This window comes from Dryobates pubescens, chromosome 15, assembly GCF_014839835.1.
Source record: "Dryobates pubescens isolate bDryPub1 chromosome 15, bDryPub1.pri, whole genome shotgun sequence".
NCBI lineage: Eukaryota > Metazoa > Chordata > Aves > Piciformes > Picidae > Dryobates > Dryobates pubescens.
The window spans coordinates 2,501,390-2,524,261 of NC_071626.1; the positions used below are offsets into that span (position 1 = coordinate 2,501,390).

The following is a 22,872-nucleotide window of genomic DNA, read 5'->3' on the forward strand; positions in this document are numbered from 1 at the left end:
GGAGATGTTCTGCTGCATCCAACAAAACTGCCTACCTAAAAAAGAAAAGAAAAGGAAAAAAAAAACCTGCACAGAAAAGAAAATAAAGAAATCCTTCTGCTGGTTGCTATAGCAGCAGAATCCAAAGCAGCCATAAGAGAATGATCTTTAACCTGAAGAAGTGGAAATGATTTGCTGAACAGAGTAAGGAGGCTGCTTCACCAAAGGTGTTCTTTTTGTCTTTTGCCTAAGTGGATTTCAAGCCAGGATGAGAAAATAGGAATTGGATCTTTCATTGATTCGTGGAATGGGTTGGGTTGGAAGGGACCTTCAGGATCATCCAGTTCCAACCCCACTGCCATGGGCAGGGACTCCTCCCACCAGCCCAGGTTGCTCAAGGCCTCATTGATACAAAAGAAAATAGATTTCCTGCCCCATACAAGCACCCTAATATTGGGAAGCCTTCTGGACAAAGTACTTCAGGAGACTCTGGATTGTGGCAGCATCTCCCTCTCTTCATCTCCCTGCTTGGCACTTTCCCCAGGTGATGGTCTGAAACTGTGCCAGGGGAGGGTTAGGTTGGAGATGAGGACAAATTTCTTTGCTGCAAGAGCAGTCAAGCACTGGCACAGGCTACCCAGGGAGGTGGTGGAGTTCCCATCCCTGGAGGTGGTCAAGAAATGCGTGGCCACAGCACCTGGGGACATGGTTTGGTGGCCATGGTGGTGTTGGGCTGATGGTTGGACTCAGTGGTACAATACTCCAGATGTGGTCTCCCCAGGGCAGAGTAGAAGGGGAGAAGAACTTCCCTTGACCTGCTGGCCACACTCTGGATGCCCCCTAGCATACAGTTTTCCTTCCTGGCCACAGGGACACATTGCTGTCCCACGGATAACTCCTTGTCCACCAGGACTCCAAGGTCCTTCTCCATGGAGCTGCTTTCCAGCAGACCAGTCCCTAATCTTCACTGGCACCTGGGGTTGTTCAGTGTGTAAACTTTTGCTCCTGGTAGGGTCACTGAATATTTGTGGTGAACATTTGAGAGACTTTTGTGGACTGCAGTGATGGGACTTCAGTTTTCCTTTGTGTGGTCAGCAGTCACATTTGGGTTGTCTGTTTTCTTGCAGGTTGGAAATCTCCCAAATGATTATATGATAACCCTGAAATATGTCCCGAAGATGGACAGCCTGGTAGGTACAACCACTTCCACTTAACCCCAGTTAAAAGAACCCACTGGAACCAGTGATGGGGAACTAGTGGTGGCCATAATATTTTGTCCCTAAGCCTGTGGCTTGGTGACTTAAAAATTCAAGAGTGCTTACTTCACTTTCTGTGTGCTTCAGTTACTCATTGAAGAGAAACATGGAGAGATTCCTGCAGGCACTTCAAAGCTTTCTCATTACAGGAATCTTAGAAGAAATGGTTCTTCATTTTAAATGTGAGGGGTTTCTTGTCTCATGTTGTCTGGAAACAGCCAAACTATAGGGGATTATTTCATCATGTCAGTTAAAAGTGGTGGCTTTGCTAAAGAAGTCATTTGGAAGGGGGAGTGTGGACGGGGGAGCATGGAGGGGGGTTGTGGAAGGGGGAGTGTGGAAGGGGGAGTGAGGAAGGGGGAGGGTGGAAGAGATGGTTTAGAAGAGGTGGTTTAGAAGAGGTAGTTTGGAAGGAGTGTGGAAGAGGTAGTGGGGAAGAGGTAGTTTGGAAGAGATAGTTTGGAAGGAGTGTGGAAGAGGTAATTTGGAAGAGGGAGTGGGGAAGAGGTAATGTGGAAGGAGTGTGGAAGACGTAGTGTGGAAGGGGTGTAGAAGAGGGAGTGTGGAAGAGGTAGTTTGGAAGAGGCAGTTTATAAGTACTCTGGAAGAAGTAGTTTGAAAGAAGGGGGTTGGAAGAAGTGATGTATAAGGAGTCTGACATTGGCAGAGACCCCCTACTCAAGACCACATTGCTTGTTGCATGCTATGATGAGACTGACATCTGTGGAGGGCAGCTGCAGCCCAAGCACTGCTCCCCATGCTCTGCTGGGTGGGAGCTGGGCTGGACTGGGGCTGTTCAGGGCGCTCCTGGGGAGGTTGTCTCTGTGGATGAAGAAGGCCAGGAGAGGCTGCTTGAGCCATGAGTCCTGGTGCTTCTCCCTGCTCAGCTGTGTGGCTGGTTTGGCTGCCAGCTGCAATGCCATGTCATCCTGCTGCCTCATGGCCAGGGGCTCCCATCCAGTTTACGTTTGCAACCGGCAGCCAAGAAATAAAAGAGGAAGAAGCAAAGTTCAGGGCTGGGATTTCCATATTCCCTTTGTTCCTATGCCACTTTCAGTCATGGTGATGGAAGGTGCAGCTCTTGGCCAGATGCCTTCCCAGGAGGAAGCGTTCGGCGGTACTCCCGCCCCGCTTTGCCAAATTCCTTTCTAGGGATTTCAGGTTGTGTTACTCATGCCACAGCAAAGGCTTGCCTGAATGAGTAGGGTTTGCTCTCAAGCTCTGCAAGGGCCCTGTGAGCTGGGAAACTCACAGCTTTGCATGAGGCAAATGCCCTCTGTTCATGCGGTCGTGGAATGGTTTGGGTTGGAAGGGACCTTCAAGATTCATCCAGTTCCAACCCCCCTGCCATGGGCAGGGACACCTCCCACCAGCCCAGGTTGCTCAAGGCCTCATCCAGCCTGACCTTGAACACCTCTGGAGCGTGTCCAGAAAAGGGCAACAAGGTTGGTGAGGGGCTTGGAGCACAAGCCCTATGAGGAGAGATTGAGGGAGCTGGGGTTGCTTAGTCTGGAGGTGAGGAGACTCAGGGGTGACCTTATTGCTCTCTACAACTACCTGAAGGGGGGTTGTAGTGAGGCGGAGGTTGGTCTCTTCTCCCAGGCAACCAGTACCAGAACAAGAGGACACAGTCTCAGGCTGCGTCAGGGGAGGTTTAGGCTGGAGGTTAGGAGGAAGTTTTACACAGAGAGAGTGATTGCCCACGGGAATGGGCTGCCTGGGGAGGTGGTGGGGTCGCCGTCGCTGGGGGTGTTCAGGGCGAGGCTTGACAGGATGCTTGGTTGTATGGTTTAGTTGATTGGGTAGTGTTGGATGATAGGTTGGACACGATGATCTCGAAGGTCTCTTCCAACCTGGTTAATTCTATTCTATTCTATTCTATTCTAACATCCACAGCCTCCCTGGGCAACCTGTGCCAGTGTCTCCCCACCCTCACTGGAAAGAATTTCTTCCTAATCCCCAGTCTAAATTTCCCCTCATCCAGCTTCAATCCACTGCCCCCTTGTCCTGACACTACAAGCCCCTGTAAAAAGCTCTTCTCCAGCTTTCTACTAGAGCCCCTTCAAGTACTAGAAGGCTGTTCTAAGGTCTCCCTGGAGCCTTCTCTTACAGCCCAAACTCCTTCAGCCTGCACCCCCAAGGGGAGGCTCTCCAGCCCTCTGATCATCTTTATGACCTCCTCTGGATGCTCGCCAACAGTTCCATGTCCTCCCTGTGTGAGGGGCACCAGAACTGGACACAGCATTCCAGGTGGGGTCTCACAGGAGCAGAGAAGAGGGGCAGAACCACCCCCCTCATCCTGCTGGCCACACTTCTTTTGCTGCAGCCCTGAAAAGGCTTCATCTCTGACAGGACTGACACGATGCTCTGCGGTTTGTGGGTTTATTTGTCCCAATGGATTTCAAACTTCCTTGCGTGCATGAAGTGGGAAACAGAGCCAAGGTAGCAAGTCTCAAATGCAGATGACTAAAGGGAGGAAGGCAGGGGGAATGCAAAGCAGATGGGAAGGCAGTGTAGTGCACCTAACAGGAACAGACTGAGCCAATCCATTAAGCAGAAGAGTTGTTGCATTATGCACTAGGCTCAAGGCAGCTGAGTGGCTTTAAAAGTGGTCTCGTGTAGCCTCAAGGTTAAAAGGCAGAGCTGACAGCAGCAAGGGATGAACTCAGAAGAGGAGATAAAACACCAAACTTTTAGACAGGTGTAGAAAGAAAAAGCTAAGTGAAGGCTTTTCATAAGGGTGTCTAGTGGCAGGACAAGGGGGAATGGTTTGAAGCTGAGGGAGAGCAGGGTTAGACTGGATCATAGGAGGAAGTTCTTCAGTACAAGGGTGGGAACAGGCTGCCCAGGGGATTGTGGATGCCTCCTCCCTGGAAGTGTTCAATGCCAGGTGGGATGAGGCCTTGAGCAAGCAAGTCTAGTTGAGAGGCATCCCTGAAGCTGAGGGAGAGCAGGGTTAGACTGGATCATAGGAGGAAGTTCTTCAGTACAAGGGTGGGAACAGGCTGCCCAGAGGATTGTGGATGCCTCCTCCCTGGAAGTGTTCAAGGCCAGGTGGGATGAGGCCTTGAGCAAGCAAGTCTAGTTGAGAGGCATCCCTGCCCATGGCAGAGAGGTTGGAAGTAGATGATGTCTAAGGTCCCTTCCAGCCTAAGCCATTCTATGATGATTTGATGATGCTAAGGACTAACTGGATGTCTCATGGGAGTCAGATGTGCAGTTGGCTTAGAGTCATAGAATGGTTTGGGTTGGAAGGGACCTTTAAAAGCCATCCAGTCCAACCCCTCTGCAGTCAGCAGGGGCATCCCTGACTAGATCAGGTTGCATAGAACCCCATCAAGCCAGATCTTGAATGTCTTCAGGGATGGGGCCTGCCCCACCTCCCTGGGCAGCCTGTTCCTCTGTTCCACCACTCTCATAGTAAGGAGCAAAGCTGGTGAAGGGTCTGGAGAGCAAGTTTTATGAGGAGCAGCTGAGGGAATTGTTTTGTTCAGTCTGCAGAAGAGGAGGCTGAGGGGAGACCTCATTGCTCTCTGCTGCTTCCTGAAAGGAGGTTGCAGTGGGGTGGGGGTTGGGCTCTTCTCCCTAGTCTCAAATGATAGGAGAAGAAGAAATGGCCTGAAATTGTGCCAGGGGAGGGTCAGGTTGGAGAGGAGGAAAATTTCTTTGCTGCAAGAGAGGTCAGGGATTGGAAGAGGCTGCCCTGGGAGGTGGTGGAGTCACTGTCTCTGGGGATGTTCAGAAATGTGTGGCCTTGGCACTTGGGGACAGGGTTTAGTGGCCATGGTTGGACTCAGTGATCTTAGAGGTCTTCAACCGAAACAATTCTATGAACCTCATCTTGGTCAAAATGTACACCCAGTGAAGCAGAGCCCAGCTTCCATTTCTCCTTGCAAACAGCCTCCCATTTCTCAGTTGCAGCACTCTGGAAGGTCCTGAGCTAGGAAATGATTGCACAGCTTGCTGTTGCTGAAAAGCAAACTGGCAGCTCTAGTGAGGCACTGCTTTGTGGGTCAGAATGGTTCAGTGGGAGCAGCCTCCCACACACAGCTAAACCATGGGAGCAACAAAACAGAATCCCTGCTGGAAGTGCCAAATGCTCACTAGGAGCAGTGGCAAGCTTCTGCTGGCTCCTTGCAGAGAAGAATGCACACCCACAGATCCTCACAGGGAAGGAGTTGCCAGGTTTGCACTTCAGGGAAAACCAGAAGCTCTCTGTCCAGGTTTCTGCACGCTAAAGGAGAGGAAAATATGGGGAGATTCCCCTCCCCATCTACTCTGCCCTGCTGAGACCACAGCTGGAATCATGTGTCCAGTTTGGGGCTTCCCATTTTAAGAGAGACAGGGATGTACTGGAGAGAGTCCAGTGGAGGGCAGGGCTGTGAGGATGATGAAGGGACTGGAACAGGTTGGACTTGCTGATCTTTGAGGTCTCGTCCAACCTTGGTGATTCTGTGAAAGCCTGAGAGCCCTGGGGCTGTTTAGTCTGGAAAAGAGAATGGTGAGAGGGGAGCTTATTGATGCCTGTAAGTATCTGAGGGGTGGGTGTCAAGAAGAAGGTGCCAGGCTCTTTGCAGTGGTGCCCAGCAATATGAGAAGGAGCAATGGGTATGAGCTGGAACCCAGGAAGTTCTGCTTCCACATGAGGAGAAACTTCTTTGATGTGAGGGTGCTGGAGCCCTGGAGCAGCCCAGAGAGGCTGTGGAGTCTCCTCTGGAGACATTCAAGGCCCATCTGGATGTGTTTCTGTGTGACCTGCCCTGGGAGATCCTGCTTTGGCAGGGGGATGGATGAGCTGCACAGGTCCCTTGCAACCCCTAACGCTCAGTGATTTATTTCCTTCTGCCTCTCCCCTCTCCCTGTGCCTGAAGCTGCAAAGGGAAGCCCAGTCAAGCCAAACTCCATCCAGTTCACATGTTGTTTCTCCTTCTTGTTTTAAGTCACTGTTGAGATGATTGCAGAAGGGGACAGCACTGGCTTGCCACTTGTTGTCAGTGTGTGAGAGAGTTGCACAGAAGAGTAAAAAGCCAGGTGGAACTGAGCAATGTGTTTCCCTTTGGTTCTCCAAGCATGGAAGCCTAAATCAGTTTGGTGAGACCCCACCTGGAGTACTGCATCCAGTTCTGGAGCCCCTATTACAAGAGGGATCTGGAGGTGCTGGAAGGTGTCCAGAGCAGGGCCATGAGGATGAGCAGAGGGCTGGAGCACCTCTCCTGTGAGGACAGACCGATGGAGTTGGGGCTGTTCAGTCTGGAGAAGAGAAGGCTCTGAGGTGACCTCATTGTGGCCTTCCAGTATCTGAAGGGGGCTACAGGAAGGCTGGGGAGGGACTGCTCAGGCTCTCAGGTAGTGATAGGACTGGGGGGAATGGAATGAAGCTGGAGGTGGGGAGATTCAGGCTGGAGGTGAGGAGGAAGTTCTTCCCCATGAGAGTGGTGAAGCCCTGGAATGGGTTGTCCAGGGAGGTGGTTGGGGCACAGTCCCTGGAGGTGTTTAAGCCCAGGCTGGATGAGGCTCTGGCCAGCCTGATCTAGTGTGGGGTGTCCCTGCCCATGGCAGGGGGGTTGGAACTGGATGATCCTTGTGGTCCCTTCCAACCCTGACTGATGCTATGATACTATGATTCTATGACTCTGTGATTCTGATTCTATGATTCTGTGATCCTGACTCTATGATTATGGTTCTATGACTCTATGACTCTATAACTCTATGATTCTATGATTCTGTGATTCCATGATTCCATGGTTCCATGGTTCCATGATTCCATGTTTCTATGACTCTATGACATGAGAGGATGTGGACTTCATTGCAGAGGCCCAGATGTGGCAGATGCCACAGGAGAGCCCTCTTCTCTCTCAGAACTCAGGGAGAAGTCAAAAAAAGCCTTTCAGTTGCAGCAGCAGCTCTCAGGAATGGCATTTAGTGCAAAAGCTGAAGAGAGAGGGGGAGGTTAACTAAGCCAAGCAGTTTAAACAGGGATAAAAGCACACATGCAAAGCATTCACAGAAGATATTAAAATCAGATATCTTTAGGGGTGAACTGGGTCACGTAGGGTAACAGTAATAAAGTGAAAACTGAGAGTGGCTTAAAGAAAAGTCTGGGGAAAATTGTGAAAGGAGTAGTTATGTAAAGAAAAAACAACATAAAGAGGTTAATGAAAGCATGGGCTAGGGGTTCAGAGCTGTATGTCCCAAGGCTCAGCTTCTCAGCAGACTGATGCTTAGCATTCATTAAGGATTTAATGAAGGGATGGCATGTAAGAGGCAGCCATAAATATGTCAGTATCAGAGAGAAGAGCAACTTCACCAGAAGGACTGAAGAGAAAGTTGGCCACACTAAAGGAGGTGAATATTAATTTAGCCTTTCAAGATAATTTAAGTGGGCAAGGAGCAGTCTAATCTGCTTTTGCACACCGAGCTGCTCAACCAGTTTGGGGCTGGGGTGGTTTTTTTTGTGCAAAACTCTGAGATTTAATCTACCCTCTTCAGTTTCTTTCTTCTTTTTTTTTGTTCCTTGTCTATCCCCTGACAGCCTAATCACTGTTGGTTGCATTTGATGGTGCCTGAATTTTCCAAGAGTCTGCATAACCTTCTCCAGAAGTTTTCAGATCTTTCAGACATGGCTGATGTTTTAAGCAACTATTCCATCATCAATAACCTCACCAGGATCATGAATGACCTGATGGCATGCCTAGCTTTGGATAAAAATAAGGTAAGCACATCCAGAGGGGGCTGTGGGTTTATAGCATAGAATAGAATAGCATTAAAGAGAAGAGAAGAGAAGAGAAGAGAAGAGAAGAGAAGAGAAGAGAAGAGAAGAGAAGAGAAGAGAAGAGAAGAGAAGAGAAGAGAAGAGAAGAGAAGAGAAGAGAAGAGAAGAGAAGAGAAGAGAAGAGAAGAGAAGAGAAGAGAAGAGAAGAGAAGAGAAGAGAAGAGAAGAGAAGAGAAGAGAAGAGAAGAGGAAGAAAAGAGAAGACAAGAGAAGAGAATTTACCAGGTTGGAAAAGACATCAGAGATCATCCAGTCCAACCTATCACCCAACACCATAAACTAAACCATGGCACCAAGTGCCTCATCCAGGCTCTTTTTAAACACCTCCAGGGATGGGGACTCCGCCACCTCCCTGGGCAGCACATCCCAATGGCCAATCTCTCTTTCTATGAAGAACTTTCTCCTCACCTCCAGCCTAAACCTCCCCTGGCACAGCTTGAGACTGTGTGCTCTTGTTCTGGTGATGGGTGTCTGGGAGAAGAGACCAACCCCCACCTGGCTACAACCACCCTTCAGGTAGCTGTAGAGAGCAAGAAGGTCTACCCTGAGCTTCCTCTTCTCCAGGCTAAGCAACCCCAGCCTCTCCTCCCAGGGCTGTGCTCCAGACCCCTCCCCAGCTTTGTTGCCCTCCTCTGGACACCTTCCAGCATCTCGACATCTCTCCTACACTGAGAAGCCCAGAACTGGACACAGGACTCAAGGTGTGGCCTGACCAGTGCTGAGCACAGGAGCAGAATGGCTTCCCTGCTCCTGCTGGCCACGCTGTTCCTGATGCAGGCCAGGATGCCCTTGATTTCCACTTTCTGTTGCACAACAGTTGATAAAAAAAAAGGAAGAAAGAAATGCCCCAAAGCCTCATTAGGGTTTGTTCTCATTTCCATTCCTGTACATCTGAAGCTCTGCTTTGTTTAGAAGTGAGCTGAGCACACTCTGCTAACACTGCCTCGTCCCTGCCTCCTGTTTCAAAGGGAAATGGCTTACAAGGAATTAAGAGTTTATACAATGACCTGCATACAGCTAAGTAGTCAGAAATGTACCCTTCAGCTGGAAGGTAATTAATTCCTTCTGATATGTTTGAAAGTGGCAGAAATCTCCCTCCTGCATCCAGCTTCAATTATTCATCCTGCCAGTGATCCTAATGTAAATTTAAAGATGATGGAGCTGCAGCTATTAATATACTCTGAGTGTGTAGCACAGCTCTGTGTGGAGCTCTGAAAGCTTCACCATGGCTTAATCAAACTTTTTGGGGGGCTGTTTTTTTTGTACAAAGACTGAAGGCTCTTGACCCATTTCCATGTGTGTCTGGATCTGAGCAGCAGCTGGAAGGATTCCAGGAGCCTCATTCGAGAGACATTTGATTTTTCTTGTGTTAAAATGATAAAGGGGGGGGGGGGGGGGGGGGGGGGGGGGAATAAATTAACTTTCTAATCCCTTAGCCAGCTCCAACCAGTCTGCCAGTAATTAAAAAGAAATTCTGTAGCCAAAGGTTTTGTCCCACTGAAGACAGCTGACAAAATCCCTCACGTTCTTGAGGGCAAATATTACATCTCCCATATGTTTATCCTTGTCAAGTGAGTCCTTCGCTGCTTCAGTTGCACCTGTGTAGCATCCAGAAAGGATCAAATGTGTTACAACAATCTCATTTACAGTGGCATAACCTTACAACCCAGTCAAGTACTAGCTGGCATTCATAGAAATGCAGACTCCTTTAGGTTGGGAAAGATCTCTTAAGATCACCCAGTCCAGCCATCAACCCAACCCCACCGTGGCCATCAAACCATGGCCCAAAGTGCCATGGCCACAGGTTTCTTCAACACCTCCAGGCATGGGGACTCCACCACCTCCCTGGGCAGCCTGTGCTGATCCCTGACCACTCTTGCAGCAAAAAAGCTGTTCCTCATCTCCAACCTAACCCTCCCCTGGCACAATTTCAGGCCATCACCTGGGGAAAGTGCCAAGCAGGGAGATGGAGAGGGAGATGCTGCCACAATCCACAGTCCCCTTTGTCCAAAAGGTTTCCCAGTATTAGGGTGCTTATATGAGACAGGCCATGAGCAACCTGGTCTAGGAGAAGGTATCCTTGCCCTTGGCAGGGGGTTTGGAACTAGATGGTCTTGAAGGTCCCTTCCAACCCAAACTGTTCTCTGAATCTCTGTGTAATCAATATGTTGTTTGAAATGGTTAAGGAAAGTTTCTTACAAAACCAAACTCTTCCACAGAGTCACAGAACCACAGAACTGGTTGGGTTGGAAAGGGCCTCTGAGATCATGGAGTCCAACCATCAACCCAGCACCCCCATGGCCATCAAACCACGTCCCCAAGTGCCATGGCCACAGGTTTCTTGAACACCTCCAGGGATGGGGACTCCCCCACCTGCCACTACATTGCTGAGAGCATTTAGATGTTCCCTCCCTTTCCACTGCACCCCGAATCCTGGCCCATCTTCAAAGTAGCTCTGCTTTTATTCTGCTCCTGATGGTTCAAATCACTCAGCAGAGATGTGGTTGGGAAAGAGGGGTTGGATTTTGTAGGGTGAAGAGATAGAAATCCTGTGTTTCATGGGAGCAACAAGCTATTCAGCTCTTCAGGGAAGGATTATCATGGAGCCTGGTACTTCCAGCCTCAAACATGAAACCATTGTGGAGGCAGAACTCGGGAGTTTTGCTCAGTATTTATTTAATCCATGCTGTTCTTGGGAGAACAGAGTAACCTCAGGCCAGGTTTGACCTTCTGGCATATGAAATGCTTGTTATGAAAGCCAGAGTCAGGTAGAACAGGGGGGGGAAACCTAAAGGAGATAACCATCAATGGTCTTTAACATGGACTTCAATCTTGTTTAGTCTGGCAATAACAGACTTGTCTGTTAGAGCTGAGAGTGACTGAGCTTCCTTCTTTGTAGTCATGCTCTTATTTTTAGGTACATTATCAGGGCTCTCAGCCTGCCTGTGTGCAGGAGAGGATTCCACCTATTGTATTCTGGTCCCTGTGCACTTCTGACAACAGCTCTGGGTCGTGTTCCTGTGTGCTCAGATGAAAAGGATCACGTGGAGGCTTGCAAAGTAATGTGAGAGAGCTGGGGTTTGATGAGGGAAGTCAGAAAGGAAAAGCACAACAAGCAAAAAGGTCTCTTGTGGTTTGTTTTCCAGAAGGAGATGGGAGACTGCTTTTCATTCCTTGGCAATTTTCTACCCCTGGATTAATAATTCATTCCTATCTGCTGAGCTGATCTGCAGCTCTCAGATCAGAGGGCTCCTATGTTTTATGAAGGGTGCATGCAGCAAACTTGCTCTCCTGCAGGTTAAAAATTCAAGCTCCTTCGTGCCAGCTTTGGCTGTTTCTTGTCATCTGTTGGGGTGTGGAAGTGGGCATCTCCCTTGACCTCCTCTCAAGCTGAAATTCTCTCTTTTGCCCCAGGATTTTGTGAAAGAAAATGGTCACCTCTATGAAGAAGGTCACTTCGTTCCTGAGGAGTTTTTTAGGCACTTTAATAGCACCATTGAGGTCTACAAGGAGTTTGCAGACACGTTAGAGAAGAATGACTGCATTCTGCCTTCCACAGTGGGAACACCAGAGAATGGTAAGATGACTCTCAGAAGCTGAAGAGGGTGATGCTCCTCCAAACAGTGATGCTAAAGATCTGACATGGGACCTCCATGGCTCCTTTTTACTGCCAGTTCAACAGCAAAGCTTGTGTTTCTGGCCTGGGCTGAGTTGTCTCTGGCAGTGAAACCACTGCCATCACTCTTTAATGTAACCCAAATAACCTCACAGTCCTCTGCTGTGTTTCCCTTTCCTCCCAAATACATCCTGGATTGTCTCTTGACATTGTTCTTCTTATCTTCTATTAAAGCCCTGTTTCATTTATACAAAGCAGCAAAGGAGCTGCAGATTGTGCTGCTGAGAGGACAGGAGGTTAGGTCAGGTTGTAAATTGCAGCAGCCTCATGTCACCTCCATATTAATCACAGAACCCTGGAATCATAGAGTGGTAGAGCCAGAGAATCAGAAAATCAGAGAACAGATTGGGTTGGAAAAGATCATCAAGTCCAACCATCAACCCAGCCCCACCCCAGCCGTTAACCCACGTCTCCAAGAGCCGTGGCCACAGGTTTCTGGAGCACCTCCAGGGATGGGGACTCCACCACCTCCCTGGGCAGCCTCTGCCAATCCCTGACCACTCTTACAGCAAAGAAACTTTTCCTCACCTCTTCCTAACTCTCCCCAGGCACAATGTCAGGCCATTTCCTCACCTGAGACTAAGGGAAAGGGGACCAACCCCCACCTCACTCCAACCTCCTTTCAGGGAGCTGCCCAGACACCCCCCCCCCCCCCAACAAAGGGCCATGGTTACTTAGTTTAAAACAGTGTGAACAATCTCCAGACAGGCTCCTGCAGTCCAATCTCCTCCTTCTAGTCCATGGAGCTGTTGTGCTCTCTTTTGTCTCCCTGCCTTTAGTGACAGCTATTAGCTTCTCCTGAGGGCAAGGTACCCAGTTGCACAGTGACACCAGCAGTAGCTAGGAGTAGAGCAGTGCCATCACCCAAGCAATTGCTTGTCCAGAGCAGCTATTCAGAGGCAGCTCAGTGTGTTGACACATCTGCCTCTTAATAAGGCTGGCTGGGGGAGGGGTAGGAGTAATTTGGCTTAATCCACCTTATGAATAGCCCTGTAGCCAAACAAGCCTCAGAGGAGCCCTGGAGTAGAGGGAAGAGTAACCTTACGGGGGTGGGGGAGAGTGGATCTTCAGTTGCATAATGCTGACACCCTGGTTTTTCTGTTCAGATTCCAGGGTTGCTGTCACAAACCCATTTTTGTTTCCTCCTGTTGCTGCCAGCTCCCTGAGGAATGACAGCGTTGGCAGCGACAGTAGCACTAACAGTAAGTACCAAGTGATTGCATTAAGAGCTGTGTCTCCAGTTGGTTCTGCTGGCTGGGCTGTTCTGAGAGCTCAGAGGGAAAGAATGTCATTAATTGTGCAAATTAATGGGAAGTTAACTTGTGCCTGATGGTGTGCCATGTGTTTCTCAGCTGTCCTTAACCCAAATGCAATCAGCTCAGCTAATCAAAGTGGAGAGCTCCTATCCACTTAGAAGGATGTGACAGCTCTCTCCAACTTGGAGGGGGCAAGGCTCTAAGGTTCTGCCTGGGAAGCGGTCTCTCCACTCATGTGGCCTCAGCAAACTTGGCTGTCCCAGGGCACCTCAGTTTAGCTCTCAGGGAAAGGAGTTACTCCAGACAATCAAAATCTCATAGCATGGAATGCTTTGGGTTGGAAGGGACCTTAAAGATCACCAAGTTCCAAGCCCCTGCCACAGCCAGTGACTCCTCCCACTAGTCCAGATCCAACCTGGCCTTGAACACCTCCAGGCAGGGGACATCCACAACCTCCCTGGGCAACCTGTTCCAGTGTCTCACCTCCCTAGCTGTCCTAAACCATGCCCAGGGCACTCCCAGGGACAAAGAGCCTGACTTTGAAAGGACCCTCAGTCTCAAGCTTGACACCAAACCTGAAGAGAGTCCCCATGTTTGCTTGCTGGAGTCACAGCAGGGCCAGCTCCACAGTCAGCATGCTTTGGGTGGAGGTCAAAGGCAACATCACTACACTTTTGAGAGGCTAGACTCTTCCCTCTGGCATGGCCACCTCTGTGTTCCTCATTTGTCTTGGTCAGTGTATTACATGACTGGTCACTGACAGATCAGAAAGCCTTGGAACTGTTGCTGTGAGAGCCTCAACATTGCCCCTCACAAGGTCAGAGGAAGAGGAACATGAGGTGAAGAGAAGCAGCAAAGCTTCAGGGGCTTTTAGCAGTGTTGTGTACAAGGTGAACACCCTCTGGAGCTTCCCCTGTGAACAGAAGCAGAGGATTTTCCTTAGAGGTTCCTGAAATGGTGGTTAAAGCTTAACCATGTCCTTGTGTCCCTTGTTCCTGTTTCCTGGAAGCACCAGGATGGCAGTGTGTCTATCAATATCAGGATGGCAGTGTGTCTGTCAGTCACTCAGGATGGCAGTGTGTCTATCACTCAGGATGGCAGTGTGTCTGCCAGGCTGACAGTGTTGTCTCTCTTTTACAGTTGCCCCCTTTCACTTCACAGCCATCCACCTTATCTACATCACACAGTCACAGGATGCATCAGGTTGTAAAGGATCCTCAAAAGTCATCTTGGCCAAACTGCACTGCAGGGGGCAGGGACACCTCCAACTAGATCAGGCTGCCCAGGGCCATAGCAAGTCTGATCCTGAATGTCTCTGGGGATGCCACTTCAACCACCCCTCTGGGCAGCCTGTTCCAGTGTTTCACCACTCATTGTGCAGAACTTCCTCCTGATGTCCAACCTAAATCTCCCCTGCTCTAGTTTCACACCATTACCCCTCATGCTGTCACCACAAACCCTTCTGAACCTCCCCAGCCTTCCTCTAGGTCCCCTTCAGATACTGAAATGCAGCTGGAAGGTCTCCCCAGAGCCTTCTCCAGGCTGAACAACCCCAACTCTCGCAGGCTGTCCCCATAGTGGAGGTGCTGCAGCCTCCTCTGGACCCATCCCATCAGGTCCATGACCTTCTGGTGTTGGTGTGTGGTGATAAAGTGTGTGGCTGGCAGGCAGGCTTGGTGCTTCAGAAAACATGGGCGAGGAGACAGCCTGATGTAGCCTGGGTGGGCACAACAGCAGCTTCTGACAGGAACCACTGAGCTGCTTCTCATGCTGCCTCTCTGGGGAGTGTGTGATTTAGTCATTCTCTGGGGTGTTTATCCCCATGCTTGCTACCTCTTAGCTGGCTCACAGCTGCTGTCAGATTTGAAGCCTTTCCTGATTGCTTTCTAATTAAGAGAAGGTCTTAAGTCATCACTCCTCAGAACCCTCTGAGTAGAAGATTGGAAGAAAAGAGGGGGGAAAAAAACCCCAACAAACCACCTCTGGCTCCTGGCTGCCAGCCTGCCCCTGCGAAAAGAGAAAGCTCACTGCCATAAATTCTGTGCCAAGAGGTCACAGAGCTGGCTGCAAAGAAGCTGATGAGCCCAGGGCCAATTATGAGGCACCAGGAGGGGGCTGAGGAGCATTCTCAGGTCTGAACCTGTGATAATTTTCATGCTGTCACTGCCAGAGGAACAATTTTCAGCTGCAGCCTGAAGCAGGGGGGTGGATCTAGGAGGCAAAAGGAAGACAGAGAGATTAGAAGAGCAGTTGAGATGAAAGGAGTTTGACCCAGGACAGTAAGAGGAGGGCTGCTGGGCTGTGTGGTAAAGAGGGGGGTTACAAAAGCAGGTTCATGCATCTTGGTTATTAACTGGAACTGATAATGAAGCAGGGCAGGGGTGGGGGGAAGCTAATTAAAATAATGCAGTAAGTCCAAGCAGTGGCCTGGCTGGCCATATGCTGTACAGGTGTGTTTTAATTGCTCATTCTCTTAAGCAATTGATTGGAAAATGGGATAGCAGTTAGCAGCCTTCTGTAGAAATGCCATGGGGGCTGTGGGGCTGGGGCCAGGGCCAGGCTGGGCTTCTAAGCAGATTAAATGACATCCATTTGGACATTGGGTGCTGACTTGGTTACACTGCAGTCACTTGTTTGGAGCTGGGTTTTTTGGGGGGGTTGTTTGCTGAGAGGCACCTGTGGTGTATTTGCTGCCCAGGGAGGTGGTGGAGTCCCCATCCCTGGAGCTGTTCAAGAGGGGACTGGATGTGGCACTTGGAGCCATGGTTTAGTTAGGCATGAGGTGTTGGGTGATAGGTTGGACTTGATGATCTCTGAGGTCTTTTCCAGCCTTATTGGTTCTATGATTCTGTTTATTGGTGTCTCTCTCACTCCCTGAAGGTGATTTTCAATATTGATTCTAGCTTTTGTCTTGGCCTTACTGCTCACTTTTCTGTTTTTAACTCCACCCCTACCTTCTTGGAAGGAACCACAATGAATCAAGCTTGCAGCTCTTCACTGCTCATCTCACAACAGCAGCACCACTGCATTCACATTTCAGACCTGAAGGGGGGGGAGGAAAAGAGAGCATCCCCAGACACAAACCACTGCAATTTGATTGTGTGGGTTTTTTTCCCTTCTTCTAATTACCCTCTTTAATTTTAAGCACTTTTAAAATGAGCCATTTGAACTTAATGCTTTCTGGACCATTTAGAAGCATTCAGTTTGCCAGAGCAGCCCTCCAGATTCATAATGAGTTGGGGAATGTGTGAATAAACTCTGTGCAGGCAGATGACTTGGCCTGCTTTGAATTCTAAACCCAGCTTAGACCATACCTGGAGAGCCTCAGCTAATAAAAGCATTTGTGGAATAATTACCCTAGAAATTGGCTATAATAGAAGAGAAATTACTTCTCATTTCTCATGCTGTTGCTCCATGTTCCTGACTCATATTTCATGGCTTCTTTGGTTTATTACACAACAATCAAATTCAGCTGCTTTCATAGAGGAGAATCTGGCCTGAATCTGCACCAAATATCTTACCCCCCCCCCCCAACTAAGGGTCCAGAGGAACAACTTAAGTTGTTCTAAGGTACAGTTCCTCTATTGCATGGCAGTAGTGCTGTTTTCATCCTTGGAATGCTGACTGTCCCCCTGTAGCATGTTCCTCACTCCATCTTCTCCCCCATAAAACTCTCAAAACACCTCCAGCCTCCCCAGTTTATTTCATAAAACCATAGAACCCATAGGATGGGTTGGGTTGAAGGGACCTTAAAGATCATCCAGTGCCAACCCCCTGCCCTGGGCAGCAGCACCTCCCACACAGCAAAGGAAAAACAAATCAAGCCAGGGCTTTGAGTGGTCGGTTGCCAAACTTGCACCCATGGCTCAAGGTGGAGAGCAGCTCCATGACCTCACTGTGTAGCTGAGTGGCTTTCCCATGTTTTGGTCACAGCTTGACAGCACCATCCCAATGCCCATGAAAACTGCACAGGAGTCTACATCAGATGAGCTCACTCCATAGATTCACAGATGCATGGATTGGTTTGGGTTGGAAGGGACCTTAAAGATCATCCAGTTCCAATCCCCCTGCCATGGGCAGGGACACCTCCCACCAGCCCAGGTGGCTCAAGGTCTCATCCAACCTGGCCTTGAGGGGACATCCACAGCCTCCCTGGGCAGCCTGTTCCAGTGTCTCATCACACTCATTGGAAAGAATTTCTTCCTCACCTCCAGTCTCAATCTGCCCTCTTCCAGCTCAAAGCCATTCCACATCATCCTATCACTCCAAGCCCTGCCAAAAGTCCCTCCCCAGCTCCCCTGTATCCCCCTTTCAAGTACCTGAAGGCTGCTCTAAGGTCTCCCTGGAGGCTGGAAAACCCCAATTCTCTTCAGCCTGTCCCCACAGGGGAGGTTCTCCAGCCCTCTGATCATCTTTGTGGCCTCCTCTGGACCTACTCCAGCAGTTCCATGCCCTCCTTCTGCTGAGAGCTCCAAGTCCAACCTCCCCCTGCTAGATCAGGATCCCCTGGAGTAAATCACACCTGATTAAAGCCTGAACTGGGGGAGTTGTTCCTAACACTCCTCACTGAGCTGAGTTCCACGATACCATCTGTGTTTTCATGGAAAGCTCAGTGGTGCTTTCTTCTGTAATTTCCTCACAACAATTGAGCTTTATTATTCAGTACTGAGCAGCTCCAAGAACACTGTAAACACCCAGAGCTCTGGAACTGTTATTTTAGGAAGGAGTCCTGCTTTCATGATTAAGGCAAGAATACCAGCATTTAATTCAGTTAATTGCACAATTTGGCAAGGTTCACCCATGGCTGAATGCTGTTGGTGTTGCCTTCTGCTCCTGTGTTCCAACTTTAGAGTGGAGGCAAACCCCCTAATGAGCAGGTGAGGGCTGCTCTGGTGTTTTTACAGATAAGATCTTGTGTGGTAATTGTGGTGGAGCTGAGCAGAAGTGAACTGAAAATTCCTTTGGGATGTGTACAGCAAAAAAATAGAATCAAGCCAGGGCTTTGAGTGGTTGGTTGCCAAACTTGCACCCTTGGCTCAAGGTGGAGAGAAGCTCCATGACCTCACTGTGTAGCTGAGTGGCTTCCCATGTTTTGGTCACAGCTTGACAGCACCATCCCAATGCCCATGAAAACTGTACAGGAGTCTACATCAGATGAGCTCACTCCATAGATTGCTTTGGGTTGGAAGGGACCTTAAAGCTCATCCAGTTCCAATCCCCCTGCCATGAGCAGGGGCATCTCCCACCAGCCCAGGTTGCTCAAGGCCTCATCCAACCTGGCTTTGAACACCTTCAGGAAGGGGCAACCACCACCTCCCTGGGCAACCTGTTCCAGTGTCTCACCAGCCTCACTATAATCTTGCTAAGGGTTTCTTGCTTAAGGTGCAGAGAGAGAGCTCTGAGAGATGCTGGCTTCTTTCTACTCCCCTTTTGCACCTTGGTGGCTAGAGCAAGCAGCTCCCCTGCTGCTGCCCAAGGAACTGACCAGTCAGGTTGAGAAGCTCAGCTGATGCCCACAGCAATTTGCAGTCCCTGTGGTGTCCAGAGAAGGGCCATGAGGATGAGCAGAGGGCTGGAGCTGCTCTGCTGTGAGGACAGACTGAGGGAGTTGGGGTTGTGCAGGCTGGAGAAGAGAAGGCTCTGAGGACACCTCATTGTGGCCTTTCAGGCTCTGCAGGGGGCTATAAGAAAGCTGGGGAGGGACTTTTGAGGGTGTCAGGGAGGGATAGGACTGGGGGGGATGGAGCTGTCCCTGCCCATGGCAGGGGGGTTGGAACTGGCTGAGCCCTGGGGTCCCTTCCAACCCTGTCAGTTCTCTGATTCTATGGTTCTTGCTGCTTGAGATGCTCTTGTGTAGGTGTTGCTAGCAGAGTTGCCCTTAAGACAGTTCTCTGCTCTAACTCTGCCTCCACTAATGAGAACATTTGCACTTACAGAAGAGGCCCTTGGCTTCATTAGCAGCTCCAGCCTGCAAGGGATCAGCATAGCACTGACATCACTGCTGTCTCTGCTCAGTGGCTTTATTCTGGGAGCCTTATACTGGAAGGTAAGAAAAATTCCCTTTTGTTGTTGATGTGGTGATACTGCAGCCCTGAGCTGGGAGGAGGTGGGAAGAGCAGCCCTGTTCTGAGGCTGATGACAGCAAGAGACATCTCTTTTGATCTTCACTCAGCTGTGTGACATGCAAATGGGAAGCTGTGTTGTCAAATTCCTCGGTTCCAACCACCAACGTGCAAATCCTGTCTTATCAACATGATAGCTGTCGAACTGCAAGGGGAAAACATGGGATTCTCCCAGCTTCCCACTTTTATCTTCTCTTCAGAAGATGCTTTTGCTTTTGCCCCTTCTGCCCTCAACACTCTCTTGCTTTTGCCTCTTCCATCCTTCTTTCCTTCCTTCCCAAATTCCTTCCTGATTTTCTCCCTCAATTCCTTTTGAATTCCTTCCTTCCAAATGCTTTCTTGAATTCCTCCCCAAATTCCTTCCTCAATTCCATCCTTCCTTCCTGAATTCCTTCTTTCCTTCCTTCCACTCTTTCTTCCTTTCTTCCTTCCTGAATTCCTTCCTTCCAAATTCCTTCTTTTGAAATTCCTCCCTTGCTTCCTTCTTTCCTTCCTTCCAACTTCTTACTTCCTTTCTTCCTTCATTCCTTGCTTCCAAATTCCTTCCTTCCAAACTCCTTCCTCCCTTCCCTTCCCTTCCCTTCCCTTCCCTTCCCTTCCCTTCCCTTCCCTTCCCTTCCCTTCCCTTCCCTTCCCTTCCCTTCCCTTCCCTTCCCTTCCCTTCCTTCTCTTCAACACTGACATGGGTACTGAAAGCCTGAAGCCAGCCTAAACACCCAGCAGCTGTGCAGGGGGGAGCTGTTGAAGCCCCTTCTCTGTATTTGCTATATTTCATACATTTTCCTCCTAGAAAACACATCCCAAATCCAGAGCTGAAAGCGATGAGAGCACGCAGTGTCACGACTGTCAAGAGGAAAATGAGATAAGGTATCTTTGCTTCACTTTATAGACATCCATAAAACACATTCTCTGGCAGAGCTGCTTCCTGAAGGCTCCTGAAGCTTTTAGAGCCAGAGGCTCCAAGCCAGACACAAACCTCCCTCCCCCAAGCCCTTGCTGGAGAGGCAAAATGCCTGCTCAAGATGCTTCCCTTACAGGCAACTCCTCTCCCTTTCTAGTTTGAGCATAAACACTGATGTGGAGCAAGGTGTGTGCATACAACACTTTTGGTTTATTATCTTTGCCTATCAGTAACTCCCTCTGTGAGGAGGAATTGCTGAGAAACCACCCCAAAAAGGTGAATCTTCTTACCTGTTTTTATTGTCTTCCTTGTTAGAGCTGGGGGGCCCTGGCTGGGCTCCTAAGGCCTCCTAAATACTTTTCTTGCCTTAACATTTTTTATGCTCTTTCACTTTATTTTGGCATCCCCAAGGGTGTCTCTTCTGTGCTATCCTCATGATAAGCCCCAGCTTATCAGCTGTGTTGATAAAAAAGACTTAATGAGAGCTCATTCAAATTCTTAAGATCCTTCTGAAATGATTCATGGCTCTGCACACATTAAGCCATGGCTCTGCACACGTTAAACCATGGCTCTGCACACGTTAAACCATGGCTCTGCACACATTAAGCCATGGCTCTGCACATGTTAAACCATGGCTCTGCACACATTAAACCATGGCTCTACACACATTAAGCCATGGCTCTGCACACATTAAGCCATGGCTCTGCACACGTTAAACCATGGCTCTGCACACATTAAGCCATGGCTCTGCACATGTTAAACCATGGCTCTGCACACATTAAGCCATGGCTCTGCACATGTTAAACCATGGCTCTGCACACATTAAGCCATGGCTCTGCACATGTTAAACCATGGCTCTGCACACATTAAGCCATGGCTCTGCACATGTTAAACCATGGCTCTGCACACATTTAGCCATGGCTCTGCACATGTTAAACCATGGCTCTGCACACATTAAGCCATGGCTCTGCACATGTTAAACCATGGCTCTGCACACATTAAGCCATGGCTCTGCACATGTTAAACCATGGCTCTGCACACATTAAGCCATGGCTCTGCACATGTTAAACCATGGCTCTGCACACATTAAGCCATGGCTCTGCACATGTTAAACCATGGCTCTGCACACGTTAAACCATGGCTCTACACACATTAAACCATGGCTCTGCACATGTTAAACCATGGCTCTGCACACATTAAGCCATGGCTCTGCACACGTTAAACCATGGCTCTGCACACATTAAGCCATGGCTCTGCACACGTTAAACCATGGCTCTGCACACATTAAGCCATGGCTCTGCACACATTTAGCCATGGCTCTGCACATGTTAAACCATGGCTCTGCACACATTAAGCCATGGCTCTGCACACATTAAGCCTTCCTTTATCTTCACAGGAAATATAAAACCTTGCTTTATAGGAAGAAAAGAGGAAAGAACCAATTAGTTAAATGCAGGAGATGACCTTAACAGGGAGTTGAAACTGGCTGCATTCTCCATCAGACATCTTCTTAAATCCTTTTTGTTTCTCCTTCCTCTTCATGAAGCTTGTCAAAGTCATCTGTAAATAGGAAGACCTAAGGGCAAAGAGAAATTCTAATATGTTAAGGTCCTTTTTATTGCACCTTATGGATCAGTCCTTCCCTTCTCTGTCCTTGAAACACCAACATTGGAGTAAGAAAGTTTATTGATTGTTTGGTTTTGGTGTGTTTTTTCCCCAGTATGTTGCAGCAAAAAGAAAAGGAACATCTACAAGTGTAGCTGTTGCTTTTTCTCCCTCAACACTGTTACTGATTCGTGTACTGGTAAGTTCATAGATCCATAGAGGCCACAGCTTGGCTACTGGGCTCAGTTCTGGCACCACAGTATAAGAAAGACAGGGTGGAGGGTGTCCAGATAAGAGCAACAAGGCTGCTGAGGGGTTTGGAGAACATGTTGTATGAGGAGAGGCTGAGGGAGCTGGGGTTGTTTGGTCTGGAGAAGAGGAGGCTGAGGGGAGAGACCTCATTGCTCTCTCCAGCTCCCTGAAAGGTTGCAGTGAGGTGGGGCTTGGTCTCTTCTCCCAGCCAAGCAGCACCAGAGCAAGAGGACACAGTCTCAAGCTGTGCCAAGGGAGGTTCAGGCTGGGTGTTAGGAAGAAGTTCTTCCCAGCAAGAGAGATTGGCCTTTGGCACATTGCTGCCCAGGGAGGTGGTGGAGTCACCATCAGTGGAGGTGTTTAAGAAGAACCTGGATGAGGCACTTGGTGCCATGGTTTAGTTGATGAGATGGTGTTGGGTGATAGGTTGGATTGGATGATCTCAAAGGTCTTTTCCAACCTGGTTAATTCAATTCTATTCTATTCTAGTCCTATTCTGTTCTGTTCCATTCTATTCCTGTTCTGTTCTATTCTATTCTTATTCCTATTCTATTCTATTCCTATTCCTATTCCTATTCCTATTCTATTCTATTCTATTCTATTCTATTCCTATTCCTATTCCTATTCCTATTCCTATTCCTATTCTATTCTATTCCTATTCTGTTCTGCTCTATTCTATTCTATTCTATTCTATTCTACCTAAATTAGTCCTTTCTGGTTTATTTCCTCTGCAGGCAGGTAACAGTTCCATGTTCGCTTCATAACTGAAGCAGCTTTAAGCACATTGGTATTCCTTCTGGAGTGACAGACTGAGTCTGCATCTGTTGTTGCTGCCCATGACTCCACAGACACGAGAGAGAAACCAGAACAATTTGTGTTTGTTACTGTGAAACCAACACTGAATTGAACAACAGCGAGCGGAGTGCGCACTTAGCAGGGCTGCATCTCGTGTCAATATGGACCCTGGCTGGGGGGGGAGGGGGGCACCTGGAGATTTTGCATTGCATTGAGACTTGCAGCTGACTCTGGCCAGCGAATTAAAGCCCATCCTCA

The 22,872-nt window shown here is 49.0% G+C and overlaps 1 protein-coding gene across 3 annotated transcripts in view; it reads left to right on the forward strand.

The window, feature by feature from the left end:
* The window catches only part of KITLG (KIT ligand), a 62,946-nt gene extending 40,282 nt beyond the window's left edge, over positions 1–22,664 (forward strand). For all 3 annotated transcript variants that reach the window (XM_054168045.1, XM_054168046.1, XM_054168048.1), the window contains 8 exons: positions 1,107–1,169; positions 7,768–7,947; positions 11,422–11,584; positions 12,790–12,885; positions 18,876–18,985; positions 19,852–19,928; positions 21,683–21,766; positions 22,554–22,664. In XM_054168045.1, coding sequence (XP_054024020.1) covers positions 1,107–1,169; positions 7,768–7,947; positions 11,422–11,584; positions 12,790–12,885; positions 18,876–18,985; positions 19,852–19,928; positions 21,683–21,722 — 729 coding nt within the window. In that variant the 3' untranslated portion in view covers positions 21,723–21,766; positions 22,554–22,664. The remainder of the gene's footprint in view (positions 1–1,106; positions 1,170–7,767; positions 7,948–11,421; positions 11,585–12,789; positions 12,886–18,875; positions 18,986–19,851; positions 19,929–21,682; positions 21,767–22,553) is intronic.
* Positions 22,665–22,872: the final 208 nt, after the last annotated feature.